The sequence below is a fragment of the Ctenopharyngodon idella genome, chromosome 16, assembly GCF_019924925.1.
Source record: "Ctenopharyngodon idella isolate HZGC_01 chromosome 16, HZGC01, whole genome shotgun sequence".
Classification (NCBI taxonomy): Eukaryota; Metazoa; Chordata; class Actinopteri; order Cypriniformes; family Xenocyprididae; genus Ctenopharyngodon; species Ctenopharyngodon idella.
Window position 1 is genome coordinate 14,497,081 of NC_067235.1, and position 15,427 is coordinate 14,512,507.

The following is a 15,427-nucleotide window of genomic DNA, read 5'->3' on the forward strand; positions in this document are numbered from 1 at the left end:
CGTTAGATTGCTTCTTATCCTATTTTTCTTATCCTATCCTGTTTTTTCTTGTGATACATGTATCCCCTGTATTCTTTGCTTACTTAAAAAAAATTGTTAGTTACGTTGCACTGTTTCTTAACTGCATGCATTAATCTTATACCGAACCATACTGTAGAATTTTGTCTTGTCTTCTTCAGTTAGTTCAGAAATTATACTTGTGAAATCAAACCAGTGAATCTCAGCCATTTCCACATTTTTATATATCTCAAAAGCACTTATTCCATTGTTGTAATTTCTGCTATGCTGCTATATAGGCCCAGCTTAAAATATGTATTTCCAAGTATTAATGTTTTTTTGTTGTTGTTTTTGCTTATAAGTTTGAATTTTAATAGGCCGTACACTAATATTACTGTATATGTGTTAACTTATTTGTTGAAACTCATCAGTGAGATTCAAAAAGTAACATTCTAAGTGCTTACTATAAAGATCAAAAAGTTAGCTTAGAAAAGGGAAAGCATTACAGAGATACAGTGTACAACAGAGCAACAGTAGCAGTCATTTTTATTTTTACTACAGAGGCGTATTGTAACAGCAATTCATTAATATGTAATTAACAGTAATCTTCATTTAAGGACACATTTATCATATACAACTAAAAAAAAAGTCACTAAATAATTAGAAAGAAAACAAAAACATTCAACATATTAAGGCAAAAAGCAAACAAACAAAAAAACAATTTATTAAAAGCAAACATTTCCAGTCACTTCCACTTTCCATTAAATATCACACAATCATGCATAATATGTTTTAGCAAGAATCATTTTCAAGCTGGTTATATGATATGATTATGTTCTTATGATATGATATGAAATTAAAATTTAAACAGTAAGCACTTTTTCTAAATCAGCTTTTAAAATCTTCTCTAAGGCCCTGTTTCCACCTGGTATTAAGATGCATTTTTTAAGACATAGTCTGAATTGGATTGACAGAGTGTTTAACATTTCAGTATTCAGTATCAGTTGTCTTCTGTTAATGCAGATAAATTGAGCTGTCATGACTATTACATGTTACTGGGCAGAAAAGCTTAAATCTTAACTATATGATCTTTTAGCAAGCTTTTATTTGGTATATTCTCTCAGTACAATGATGCTTCTTCCTCCTCACTGAATCCAGCTTGAACAGCCTCCTGAATACTCTTGATTTGCTCTGGAGGAGCAGGGGGCAGAATGGCAAGCAGCTCTCGATCGATCCTTTCAAGTCTTGCGATGCTCTTCCTGTCAAACTCCTCTTTATTCTCCAGGACAAGCCTTAAGATGCCTTTTTGTGCCTCATCACATGAGTTCTGGAGTGCTTGTCGTTCATGCTCAAATTCTGGCTTACTCTTATCCATGGCCATCAGTTTGCCCAGTGAACTGACACGGTCCATCAGGTACTTGTTGGAAACATCCGTGTATGTTCCAGAAATCATATGAACCAGACTAGCAATGTTACAGGCTTGGAAGGCTTGAATGTACAGCAGATCTTTTGAGAAGAGCTTTGCATTGTAGGACAGGGCTTGCGTTTTCTCGGATGTTGAGACAAAGTTTGTGAGAGTTTTGCTCAGGCTGGTTTTTACAATGTTGGAAACCATCTGAAAGAAGTGAACCATCTTCTCCCACTGCTCCTTCACTCTCCCCATGGCATCCATTCCTTTGACCAGCATCTCTATGGTAGTTTTGAAGTCAATCTCTTTCATTTCACAGTTTCTCATAGTGACCAGGATATCAGTTAGTTCCTTCTGGTTCTTCTCTAGGTTCTCCATACACTTCTCATAGGTCTCTCTTGTCTTGTTCATCTGAGCTCGGGTCTGCTCTATGGTGAATCTTGCATTCTCCGTGGCCCTCTGTGAAGCACCCGTGTTCTCTGACTTGTTTAGTTCTTTTTGCATCATTGGTAGTTTTGGAGAAATGGCTGGAGAATTTGTGATGTCTTTGCTTCTGCAATCAAAAACACGGGCCAACTCGACCAATTCCAAGACTTCATGAATTATCTTCTCACTTTCGTCTTTGTCACATTTGCCATCTGGTGCATATTTTTTCAGTTGGTCGCATATTTCCATGCCTTCTTTGCATAACTTTTTAGCTTGTTTCTTTACTGGGCAATCAGGGATTTTCTTTAAATCATCATGGATTCTTACAAACTGTTTTGCTATGAAATCCGTTTTTGTATTTTTGTTCTTCTGATCATACAGTTTTCTCCAGTCAATGTCATCATCCTCACTATTCACATTCATTAGTTTCTGGATATTCTGTGCACAATTTAAAATTTCAGCAGATTTACTGTATACGTTTATTTCAGCAACCACATCCCTTACACTTTCCTGATCTCTAATGTAGCTCCAAGTATCAGCCACCATTGTTGTTGCATTGCACATTTTTCTCAATGGGTGACTAATAACAGATGTAAATCCATTAATCAGACCTGTAATGCTCTGTGTTATCCCACCAACCACATCCATGCCAATCATTTCCCATCCACCAGGGAGAGAATCCAGAGCTTTCTTGTAGCTCTCATGAGCCTCACCCAGTTCCTTCTCCATGGCACTCACTGCCTTCTCAGTCCTTTTCTTGGTTTCTAGAGCTGACTGCTCCCTCAATTTGCTCTCTTCTAGTTTTTTCTTGATTGCTTCCATCTCCTCCCCATAGAAGTGTTCTGCATTCACACAAGCTTCTAGCAGCTCCTGGATGATATTGATGACATCAGTGAAACGCTTTTCAGTTGCATCAGACAACCGCAGACATTCATCTGCAATGACTCTGATATTGTCCAGCTGATCAGGAAGATGTGCTGTGACAACTTCATCATCACCTTGGAACAGAATCTTCACGGCTGTCTTCATGTAATCTGGAACTTGGGCAGTATGGAGGCGAATCTGATCCATGCTCTTATGGGCCTCATTAAATGCCCACCAACCAGAGTTACACACTTGCATGAGACAAGCACGAAAGGAATCAGGGTATTTGATGAATTTGTAGCCGTCTTTAGGGGGATTTTTATTGATGGAGAAATCTGTTGAGGACGAGATGAAAACCAGCTCTCCCAGGATGGCTATGGATAGAGGTGCTGGAGTAAGATACTCTTCCCAGTTGGCATAGGGCTGCATCATAAGTTTGGTTTGGTTCCTCATGTCCTCAGCAGTGGTAAGACTTTGAGTTGTCTTTGACATTTTGGAATCCATGGCTTCTCTATTCCTGCTCAAAACAAAGACAAAATTGAAAAAAAAAAAGTGTGTGTGTGTGTGATGTTTTTTTAGCAAGAAGTTAAACAACTGAGGGAAGAATATAGAATGAAATAACCTCACACTTACTGCAATTAGCCTGTTTTCAGTAATGCTGAGGAGAAATCACATAATCACATTACATGAGTTAAAATATCTTTGCAATCATATTAATGACAATTTTTTCTGACTTTAATATGGGAAATTAATTTTGTCCAGAAATGGTGTCAGCGTTTGCCAGCAGAACATTGACAGTTTGAAATCTAGATAATTTGCAATATAGCGCGTCAGTCATCGGGGTCCAAGCACTAATGACCCGGATGATTAGCAATCCAATTAAAATGTATCTTGTCTTTATGAATGGATCATTGAACCATTGACTCAAATGATTAGTTTAAAAACAAATTCATATCAAGTATGAAACATTGCACTGTTGCTGTGAGACACACAACAATTCTGCACCGGCTTTGTTTGGAACTATTTTCGTTGGCAAAAACAGACAATATTGTGTCAAAAAATGTAACTCACTCAATATTAACTTGTTTGTTGAACTATTAAATCAGTATCACATTTGTGATCACGCTTATGCACTGATATAAAACAGCACTCTTGCTTGTGCGATACATAGGCCTAACTATATTAGCTGTTATAAATTTAAAAAATAAAAACTCATAGGAATATTTTTCCCTCATAACTTGAATTATAGTGGCATTACTGGCTTCATCATGAATACTTTTGGACTCTCAAGTCATGTTTTTGTTCGTTTTTAAAATCAATGACATGTCACAAAATAAGTATTTTATAACCAATAAATAAATAGATATGCATATCGGGTGTATTTATCTTTTCTGAGCGAGTGTGAATTCACCTTTAAAACAACTTATAGTCTATCTATATACAATGGGGCTAAACGCACACCTTAAGAAAAATGTACTTTTCACTACTCCCATATTATATGATTGCAGAAAATAATGTTTTTAATAATGTTGTTTAAACAATCACTTTAGCTATGTTTGTCCTTTATTTTGATAGGCTAGGCCTACATAAAATAGGCTAATTCATATTTATTCAAAAAATACTGTCATTTTTATATGTTCATTTTAAAAATATAGAAACTATATTATTACTTATATAGGCTATTTTTTTCCCCCAAATACCATACTTTTAAATATTCTTATTGAAAAACTGTTGCCTTGAACAAAATAAAAAACATTAACAAGACCTTTGTCTCAAAATATTTTCCATAATTTTCATTGATTTTCATTTGCTTCATAAATCGACAACATTTAAAAAACACATTTATTTAATATAACATTAAGTATTAGATCAAATTAGCGCCGAATCAACTTTGCTGTCCACGATCGCGTCAAGCATCAGCCAGATTTCCACGTGCATCATCAAAAGCGGTTGTTAAGAAAAGTGTTGAGCTGATTTTTTGTGCCATCGTGGTTTAAAAGAGAATAAAGTCATTATTATTATTTATTATTATCCTTTTTTAAATCATTCCTTTTAATCATACAAATACCTCATTAAATATCTACAAATGTATACAATTCATCAGAGTAATAGACATTTAGACAATTAAAGGCACAATATGTAAGATTTTTGGATTAAAAACCCAAAACAATGTTATATATTTTGTTGACTTGTGTACTTACCCAAATGTTTCCAATAATGTTTAAATAATTGCATTTTTACTAGTAAGAATTCAACTAGAGAGCTCTATATTTCAATTCTTACTAGTAACAATTCCAATTAGAGAGCTCTACAATTATTCATATGTCTCCATTGACTTCCATTCATTATTAAATACAGAACTCTACAACTGAATTGTTACTATAGAGAATTCCAATTAGACAGCTCTCTAATTCAATTCTTACTAACTGAATTAGAGATCTCTTTATAATAATTGTTAGGCCTACTAGTAAGAATGCAATTTTAGTTGAATTAGAGAAATCTCTCTAATTGTATTTGTTACTAGTAATAATTGAACGGTAGAGCTCTCTAATTCATTTCTTACTAGTAAAAATGCAGTTATGAAAAGTAACATTTTAAACTAAAATGGCTTGCCATACCGATCATGTATTTCTAACTGGCAAAATGCCATGACATCCAATCAAATTACCTCATCTTTTGCAGTCAAAACTGACTGCAGATAGGTTTTGTGCAGAGTGTGCTGCCTTAGTAAATCGGGCTACATAACTGCCGTTTTTGACAATATACTTTTGTAAAAGTGGGGATTTAGCACTAGCATGAAGAACAAACACAGAGAGTGGATTGAGATCGATTTAAGACTCAACATATCTTTGTTAAATGGAAACATCTGTTAACGTTTAATGATCAGTTATGTTTGACTTTTGAAAGAGTTTCTGTTATTTTGAAGTTTTGATCGTTACTATTATGCAGAAGAGTTGAACTCTGGTTGTCGATAACTGCATGTACTAGTATTATAAAGTTTTATATTATAAAGTCATTGTTCAATGAGCAATAGCTTTGCTAATACCAGTGCAGGAACAAGTTTGTTTATGTACTGTACAGCATACAGTATTTTAACTGTACAACATGATTCAAAGTCAAATACAAACAGGTCATTTCGATTCACTTTAAATCACACACTTTTGAGAGTCTTAAAATAAAATAAAAAAAGCATATTTTACTAAAAATACTAAATTCATTGTGTCATAGACTAAATATTTGAGGAGATTTTACATGATTTATTCAGGTAGATATCATTAAAGAAATCAAGCTTTAAAAACTACTCAAAAATATCATGTGTCATATTGTAACAACAATTTTTTTTAAGAAAATAGCACATATATTTTTTTTACAGTGTAGTAAGAATTGAATTGTAAAGCTCTCTGATTTAATTCTTTCTAGTAAAAATGCAATTGGGACGAGTAACACTGTGAACAATTTAAGCTAAAACGGCTTGCCATACCTCCCCTGCTCTTGCTGCTCTAGACTACTTTTGTTGTCATGGAGAGAAAGGCTATTGGATAAATTACATCAGGAATTATTAAATGATATCTGGATTCATTCATATATGGTAAAAGGTCTCCAGCATGCCATGTAGCCTGTGATTTTTAATTGAATCATGCTGCAAAATGAATCAACTGGAGATAATGTTCAATAAAGACTGCTCGTCTGATTTTATTTATTATAATATAATTTATTATTATTCTTAACTCTTGTCTTCTCAAAATGTTTTACTGAACATTAAACTCCAGTTGGTCCATTTTGCAAAATGATTCAATTGAAATGAAATCAGCGCTACATGGCATGCTGGAGACCTTTTACCAGAATGCATCCAAATATTATTTAATGCTCCCTAAAGTAATTCATCCAGTAGCTTTTCTCTCCGTGACAACAAAATCAGGCTACTGTTAGCAGTTAGCCAAGGCCCGGGTATACTTCAGCAACATCCATTCACAAAACAATAGTGAATCTGACTGATTATTAGCTCAGGCAAGAAAAATGGAATCTACATACAAAGATCCATCAGAAAATTAATGCATTATGTAGCTGTTATTAGACTGAAGGTTTTAAAACTTGCATATCCAAGCAAGCGTGCATTTCCAAATTAGTTTTGGTCTGATTTGTTGCTATTTCATTAAATATATTTAGGCTATTTAAACACTCAAAACTATAAATTTATAATATATAAGGTATACAAAATATATAGCTAATAGCTATAAGGTTATAATTATTTGAATAACAACCGCTTTTGCTTAAAGCTGTACTTCAACTTAACTGCTCTCATTTTAAAATGTCAAAATAACCCTTACCTGTTGAAATGCCAGATGCTTCAAGTTCAGGTCTGGTAACGGTCTGATGGAAAGAATGAAGCAGTGTGCTTTTATAGCCTACACACAAATAACCTACGCAGCAGCACTGATCTGCTCCAATTTAACATATTGATTGCTGTGTAGGCTACTTTTGCTTTCACAAAGGACCGTCCGTTGGGAAAACTGGGGATTTCAGTGATTGTGGTTTCAGATTCAGTTTTACTTACCAAGATTAAATTGGCTTTATCATTAAAGTGGATCTTTATCATTAAAGTGGAACTAATATTCCAATTTATCAACACTTAAACTCCTTATTCACGTTGGGCAAATTGTGAAAGATTATATTGACATATTTGTGAAAGTTTCTGTCAAACATTCACCCTCGAAAAACTTAAGATAATTAAGTGACAGACAATAAGTGCTCAATATTACAAATAATCAGGCTTGGGAGGGTTACTTTAAAAATGTATTCCGTTACAGTTACAAATTACTTCATAAAAAAGTATTCAGTAACATAATCCAAGTACCACAATATAAAAGTAATGTAATCCGATTACTTTTGGATTACTTCAAGGTCACATTTATAAAGAAAGAAAGAAAGAACGAGATAAATTGCATTTTTAAATTTAATTTTAATTATTTCTTCCCAATTTCTGCAGGTTTTTACATGTTACACGTTCTGTACTTTTGAATGGGTCTCAACAATATATATATTTTTTTTAAAAATCAGATAAATTATCTATTGCAATATTATTATCGTTGTTGTTGTTTAGAGCTCCAAAATATAAAAGTGACATCAGATCATAACCAAACTGAACAAGCTCAGATCAAACATTTCTGTTTATGTTTGTTCTGCTTTAATTTTAATGTTTAGCATTTTGGTTACTTTAAAACCTATTAAAACTAAGCAATCATGTCTCATTTCCACAACTTGGGAATACACAGCCCTGAATATATTTGTAAAGGGCTATTCGGACATCTAGTGGCTACAGTATGGTATTACAGATTATTTTTTAGTCCTTTGAAACCCATGTCTTGCATACGTCTGTGCGTAGTGGTTCTTGAAGCACTGACTCCAGCTGCAGTCCACTCTTTGTGAATCTCCCCCACATTTTTGAATGGGTTCTGTTTCACAATCCTCTCCAGGGTGCGGTTATCCCTATTGATTGTACACTTTTTTTCCACCACATATTTTCCTTCCCTTCGCCTCTCTATTAATGTGCTTGGACACAGAGCTCTGTGAACAGCCAGCCTCTTTTGCAATGACCTTTAGTGTCTTGCCCTCCCTGTGCAAGGTGTCAATGGTCGTCTTTTGGACAACTGTCAAGTCAGCAGTCTTCCCCATGATTGTGTAGCCTACAGAACTAGACTGAGAGACCATTTAAAGGCCTTTTCAGGTGTTTTGAGTTAATTAGCTGATTAGAGTGTGGCACCAGGTGTCTTCAATATTGAACCTTTTCACAATATTCTAATTTTCTGAGATACTGAATTTGGGATTTTCCTTAGTTGTCAGTTATATTCATCAAAATCAAAAGAAATAAACATTTGAAATATATCAGTCTGTGTGTAATGAATGAATATAATATACAAGTTTCACTTTTTGAATGGAATTAGTGAAATAAATCAACTTTTTGATGATATTCTAATTATATGACCAGCACCTGTGTATATATATATATATATGTATATATTAACATTTAAATATATTAATATATTAATTTAAACAAGTGCTTCATAATAATTGATAAACTAAAATTGTAAATGTGTAATGGATTAAGGGTATATTAATTACATAAATATCTAAATCATACAAAATTATTATTATAAATAAGCATTGCTAAAAGCCAGACAATATTGTCTTTAAAAATCATTTGCTATGTAACAACCTTTAATTTGGAGTAAAAAAAGTGTGTTGATCAGGTGTGTTTCTTCTGACACATTCAGTTCCACTAAACAGTTCCACAAATCAGTAAAAACTCTTTTCATGTCGCGATGTTATATTGTGTCATGTTTATCAAAATAAAACTGATTAAAATGTAGACCCCACAACATTTAAATAGTAGGCCTGTAGGCTTATGTTGAACTTTATTCTTGTACAAACAGACGCTGTATTAAGCAGTTTAATAAAGTATTGTATGTAAATGTCTCTGAAACATCTGTATTGTACGAACACACCTGTTGTCAGTTTGATTAACTTCTCGCGAGAGTTCCGGCACAATTCACTTTTCTGTTGAAGATTAAGAGATCATTATGACAAATATCATAAATGAAATGCTTTTACAGCAAAAGTTTGAAAAGGCAGCTGAAAAAACATCTGACTGTACCAATGCAAGTGAATCAAACAAATAGGCCTTATAATTTAGGCCTACATGGTTTCACAAAGAGCTTAAAAGAATACACGCAAGATTAATCTGTTTAAAAGCTTAGGCCTATATATTCAAGCTTGCATTTAGGCCTATTTATATTCATTTAAAAACAAAGTTTAATATTAATTGTAAATTAATAATAGAATAGCCTATTTTGAATTATGCATAGTTACATAATATCAATAGCAGTCTCTAAAATTCTTTCACTCTAAAGGGCATTATTAATAGCCTTTTGTGTACAATCCAAGACAACTATTTTCAATGAAATATTCAGTTGAAAATATACAATTAATTTCAACACTGGCATCCATATCTATGATTTTTTTCTGAAATAGCCTAATTAATAGGCTACTGTTTTTGTATAGGCCTAATGGAAGTTGTTGGCCAAACCCCATCCACTGGGAGTCTACTACAACTTTTACAATGTGAAATTATCATTCAGGTGAATTTTAGTGAACATTTCATTTAAGTTTTAGTGAATGGATGCTCATGCAATTTTAGCGCGAGAATCATTATTTTCAGACGGTCCCTTACGAACATACAAGTAGCCTAGCTAAAATCGACTTAATAGCGTTCTTAAAATTCCCCTCACTGTGCTAATAAAATTGATTGACAGTGATTTCAGTGAGTCAGCTAAGCTCAGTGGATGAGATCAGGCTCTTCGCTGGAAAATATCCCATTTAGATCAAAACACGTGACTTACAGTATGCTGCGGTCCCTTCTCGCTTAAAAAAAACAGTGTTGGTTCTAAATGTTGGTTATAAAAGCATAATATGAGGCTCCATCCCGCAAACACTCCATCCTCAAGAATTACAAAGCATTCCTTTGAAAAGAAAGAAACTACAAGATAAATCCAGTGCATCACTTTCAGGTATGTTTTCAAATTTTGTCCTACTCCAGCCAATATACTGCATGTCATATCACATATTGTATGTTTGTTATGTTTGAGGTGAACTAATGTTTAAAGTTTTTTCATTTTACAGTGTAGAAAAAAAATGTTTACTAAAGTACTTTTACTTCATCTTTTCTTCAGCTGGAGTCTTTACTAAAGCATCATTACTTCACAGTTTCAGAAAACTGGAATGCAGAAACATACATTTCAGTTAGTCTTAATCAGTTAGGCTATTATGAATGCCATTTCATTTTCAGACATTTAAGTTTCTTTCATTTTGTGTTTTTTTTTAAATCTAATCTCTTCACAAAGTGTTGCTGTTATTAAAAGTGAATGATGATCCATCACGGTCATGTTCAAATTAGGGATGGGCATTTTTCATTTCGATCATCGATAGGGGGTGGGGTGAGGGGTGGGGCCTGGCCGTCATGGAGATGATGAAAATATCTGAAGACTGTTAGGAAAATGAATGTTAAAAATAAAAATATGACATTAAAACCTGTCTATGAAAACATGAAAAGGTGATTAGAACAGTGTTAGATTATGATGCAGCAATGTTTTTAATAAGGAAGTTAATAAGTATCACTGATATGCAGCGCATTCAGCATCTTAATAAATGTTGATATCCCGACCCAACGCATCCTATAGTAGATTAATCAGATGTAGCTATTACAACTTTCATCTGCAAAAGGTTTGCGAATGCAAACGTGAGTTTGACCGAAAGTGTAACTCCGATGTGCTTTAAAAATTGTCACTAATATTTCAGCAATATTTTGGATTCAATTTGCACTTCTGATCAACCAAAATGTTATTTTACAGTATGAAAATCACTGATGATTATTGCTAAATTAATTATGAATAGAATTGAAAGGATATTTTCAGCACAAGATAAAAGCTTGGCGCTGCACAGCTTGCATTGAACTATATTTTCATCGATCTTGTCAAAGTGAAACTAGACATCACTGCGTGACTTCGAGACCATTCTCTCTCCTCTCACGTCTTTTGACTCATGCTGTGGATAACTAAACAATCAGAGCTCATGGCGCCGCCCAAAGTCCTGCTATAACCGATCAGGAGAAAAAAGAAAAAAACATTTAGATCGTCGTTTACATGATCGATCGTCGCTGTCACGGTAGAGTACTCGGTCGCTGTTGCACATCCCTATTTAGATTAGTTCCTGTCGTGTCTGCATGAGTTCTTGTTAGTTTCTATTGCTACACATTATCATTTGGTTCAGCTGTTCCTGTTTAGTTCCCTGTGTTAACCTGTGTGTATACAGTACTTCCTGTTTTGTTTGCTCACTGTTCTGTGTTGTCTATGTTAATAGTTTTAATATCTGTTTCCCTGAGTTTCCCTGACTATTTGTATCTTATTCTCCTGCATCATGCGCTTAATACAGCACATCCTGACAGATATGATGTTGTGAACTAAAAATTACAAATATTCCCATTGTAAATGCCATTCAATGTGTCAAAATATTTTTCTCTTTCCATAGCTTCACACTTGCAGTGTAATGGATTTGCAGGCATTGGAGACAGTTTCTGCGCTTCTAAATGAGGGAATTGTTCATATCTGTAACATCTGCAAGTCCCTCTTGGATTCACATATAGATCCCAACACCGACATGTGCCCCAATTACAAACAAATCAGGGAATATATTGAGCGTGCTGAGCAGTGCCTGAAAAAATCAGAGCAAATGTGTGAAGAAAAACTGAAATGTTTGGATGAATGCATGGAGCAACTTACTAAAGAAAAAGAAAATATTGAGCAACAGAACAAGGAAAAATGCATGGCCATGGATAAATTACACATCGAGAAGAAATCTGCTGAAGAGTCATTAAAGAATTCTAAAGCAGCTTTGGAGCAGGCTGAAAAAATTGTAGCATTAAGAAAAGATGAAATAAAAATAGAGACAGGTAGGAAGAACACAGGTAAAGGTGTAGCAATTGCAGGGGCAGTACTGACTGCAATACCATGTCTGGGATTTATTGCTGGTGAGAAATCCTCTCTGATTCACTACTACTGAATTATGTTGATGAGTACAAATAACAAGTATTTTTGGCTGATATGGTTTCTTGCTTTTCTTTAGGTCCAGTAATGATGATTGCAGGAGGAAATGTAATTGCTAATGCCTCCAAGGCTATCAGGGATACTGAAGATGAACTAAAAAAAAATGAGTCCCAAGTGAATGAGAACAGCACAAAGGTGTCTAATTACCATTCCAGTATCTCTACCATACAAAATGAGATTAAAGAGACTGATAAGGTGCTGAATAAAATTCAGAAGGAAATTGAAGAAGCAAAGCAGCATCTAGAGGTCACAGCTGATTTTCAGAAAATAGTCAGGGAAGCCGTGAGGGAAAGTCTTAGTGGAAGAGTCACTGTACTGGAGAGTCAAACTCGACGTTTCATCCTTTGGGGGCCTGTGATAAAGGTCATGGAAGATGTGATGAAGGCAGTAGTAAATGTTGCAGAGAATCGGCTCCTTTATAGGCAGGGTGTACCAGACTATGTAAATGCTTTGAGGGAGAATGTTGGAGGACTACTGGCTTTATGCAACTCAGCCCAAAAATCTGAATATGACAACTATTACTGATCATCTAAATGAATGCATAGAAACCACCTTATATGTATGCAAGTGAGGCAATAAACAAATAATGAAAATGAGTTATAATACTTTGAATTGCAAAATGTAATATTTCTCAATAAAAGCATGACATAACAACAAACAGTATCATAGTAAGACTTTTTGTATCTTAAATGTTAATTAATAATAATCAAAACATTTATCTAGAAACAACATCACCTGTTTGTTTATATTGATAAACATTTTGTTATATTTTATGCATGTAAGTTTTTTTTATAAACAAAGGCCACAAAATCAAAAGTTTTTATAACACATCTCTAGTAGATATACATGTATGAATATAGCTGGCAAAATATAATAAAGTATTAAAATGTTTATTTAAAATGTAATGTTTGGTAATACATTTGTAGTTTGGTAAGTGTCCACTAGGAGCTGCACATTTGACAAATAGAGTTGTGATGGTTTTTAAGCATGCTAATGTTGCTGTAACTAAGTTGAGCTTTGTCTGCAGCTATCTTTTAGATTTTCCACAGCTTTTCAAGATTTTTTTTTCACATTTTTTTTTTTCACATTTATTTGTATAGCGCTTTTCACGATACATATCGTTTCAAAGCAGCTTTACAGAGAATGCATATCAATATTACAATTTGGAGACTGCAGTTAGCTAATAATGTAATAATTTAGGCGATTAACATACAATCACTGTTAGCAATTTAATTGGAGGTAGAAGCAAAGAGCTCCTGGAAAAATGAATTACATATTAACAATAATTAGGATTTATAGAATGTGAATGTGCGTGTTGATCCAGATGTTGCATCTTCTGAAGTCATCGCAGGAGTTGGCGCCGTCTCTTCCAAAGTTTTAGTCATCTGAGGTCTTCTTAAGAGGCTGGATCCAAACTGAAGCTGATGTACTCTCTAGTCACCTCGGGACGGGCGTCCCGAGGTAAAACAGAAAAGCAAATGGAGAATAATTAGCATAGCTGCTGTTCATAACATTAAGCAAAGATAGTCATGTGCAATTGATCTGATATGAGATGGATTATGTGAATGCTTGGCTGAAGAGATGTGTCTTTAATCTAGATTTAAACTGGGTGAGCGAGTCTGAGCCCCGAACATTATCAGGAAGGCTATTCCAGAGTTTAGGAGCCAAATGTGAAAACGCTTTCCCTCCTTTAGAGGACTTAGCTATTCTAGGTACAACCAGAAGTCCAGAGTTTTGTGATCTTAAAGAGCGTGAAGGATTGTAGGGCGATAAAAGATCGGTTAAGTACACAGGAGCTAAACCATTTAGAGCCTTATAGGTCATTAGCAGTACTTTATAATCGATACGGAACTTAATAGGTAACCAGTGAAGAGATGATAAAATTGGTGTTATATGATCATATTTTCTTGACCTGGTAAGAACTCTAGCAGCTGCATTTTGTACCAATTGTAGCTTGTTTATTGAGGAAGCAGGGCAACCAGCTAGTAATGCATTACAGTAATCTAGTCTAGACGTCATGAAAGCATGAACTAACTTTTCTGCATCAGAAACAGATAACATATTCCGTATCTTAGCAATGTTTCTGAGGTGGAAGAAGGCTGTTTTTGTAACATATGAAATATGATTTTCAAAGGACAAGTTGCTGTCTAATATAACACCCAGGTCTTTAACTGTCGAGGATGGAGTAACAGTACATCCTTCTAGATGCAAATTGTAGTCTGAGAGATTCTGTGTACAGGATTTTGGCCCAATAAGTAATACTTCAGTCTTATCTGAATTTAATAGAAGAAAATTACTAGTCATCCAATGTTTTACTTCTTTAACACACTCAAAACAAAACATTACTTCTTTAACACACTCAAAACACAAAGCTTCATGAAGCAAAACATTGCTTCATGAAGCTTCGGAGCGTAAGGAATCAGCGTATCGAATCAGCGGTTCTTGGATCTTGGATAATTTAGAGTTTTCATCTGGTTGTGTTGAAATATATAATTGAGTATCTTCGGCATAGCAGTGGAAACTAATTCCATGTCTTCTTATAATATTACCAAGTGGCAGCATGTATATTGAAAATAGCAGAGGGCCTAACACAGATCCTTAAAATATATGAATTTCAGTTAAAGTTTTAGCATATTATATTTCTTTGATTAATGTTTTTTCATGTTGTCCTTTTTACATTGTATAACATACTTGTGTAACATGCCCTTGTTCATATTCTCATTAGTACTACAAACATTATTGATAATACCACTATTATAATAAAACATATACCAATAATAATTTATTACCACTACTGTAAATAATAAACATCATCACCATGATATAAGAAATAATGACTGAATAACTTGATTTTTTCAAGTAAATATTAATTTTCATGACAGGCAGTATAACATTTTAGCAAGTAAATTACTGCGAAGAATAATAAAAGTGACCAGCAGATGGAGACAATCATTACCGTTTTTACACTGAACAATTCATTTGTAAAATTTCAAAGATGATGTTTTAAGATGCAGTTACAAGTTTGTCAGTTACTGTGAATTTGCCTGCCTAATGATACTTTAGAGCAATACATTTT

General features: G+C 34.0%; 2 protein-coding genes across 4 annotated transcripts; one reads left to right on the forward strand and one right to left on the reverse strand.

Moving 5' to 3' along the window:
* Positions 1 to 526: 526 nt before the first annotated feature.
* On the reverse strand, positions 527 to 7,173 carry LOC127497752 (uncharacterized). 2 transcript variants are annotated; one of them, XM_051866475.1, is made up of 3 exons: positions 7,024 to 7,154; positions 3,329 to 3,353; positions 527 to 3,212 (listed from the first exon to the last, which is right to left on the reverse strand). In XM_051866475.1, exon 3 carries the CDS (start codon positions 3,197 to 3,199, stop codon positions 1,118 to 1,120), a length of 2,082 nt encoding a protein of 693 aa, XP_051722435.1. In that variant the 5' UTR covers positions 3,200 to 3,212; positions 3,329 to 3,353; positions 7,024 to 7,154; the 3' UTR covers positions 527 to 1,117. The 2 variants fall into 2 exon arrangements, with proteins under 2 accessions (XP_051722435.1, XP_051722436.1); XM_051866476.1 differs by lacking the exon at positions 3,329 to 3,353 and having other exon boundaries at positions 7,024 to 7,173.
* A 2,899-nt stretch (positions 7,174 to 10,072) lies between these two features.
* si:dkey-85k15.4 (uncharacterized protein LOC100004563 homolog) lies at positions 10,073 to 13,011 on the forward strand. Of its 2 annotated transcripts, none has more exons than XM_051866507.1 (3): positions 10,073 to 10,260; positions 11,777 to 12,275; positions 12,371 to 13,011. In XM_051866507.1, the coding sequence occupies exons 2-3, from the start codon at positions 11,795 to 11,797 to the stop codon at positions 12,874 to 12,876; spliced, it is 987 nt and encodes a 328-aa protein (XP_051722467.1). In that variant the 5' UTR covers positions 10,073 to 10,260; positions 11,777 to 11,794; the 3' UTR covers positions 12,877 to 13,011. The 2 variants fall into 2 exon arrangements, with proteins under 2 accessions (XP_051722467.1, XP_051722466.1); XM_051866506.1 differs by lacking the exon at positions 10,073 to 10,260 and adding an exon at positions 10,694 to 11,413.
* Positions 13,012 to 15,427: the final 2,416 nt, after the last annotated feature.

Excerpts from the sequence above, each read along its gene's own strand:
- LOC127497752 (XM_051866476.1), bottom strand. The coding sequence starts at position 3,199 with ATGGATTCCAAAATGTCAAAGACAACTCAAAGTCTTACCACTGCTGAG.
- si:dkey-85k15.4 (XM_051866507.1), top strand. The coding sequence starts at position 11,795 with ATGGATTTGCAGGCATTGGAGACAGTTTCTGCGCTTCTAAATGAGGGA. Across the intron at positions 12,276-12,370 it reads ATGTCTGGGATTTATTGCTG|GTCCAGTAATGATGATTGCA; the intron begins GTGAGAAATCCT and ends GCTTTTCTTTAG.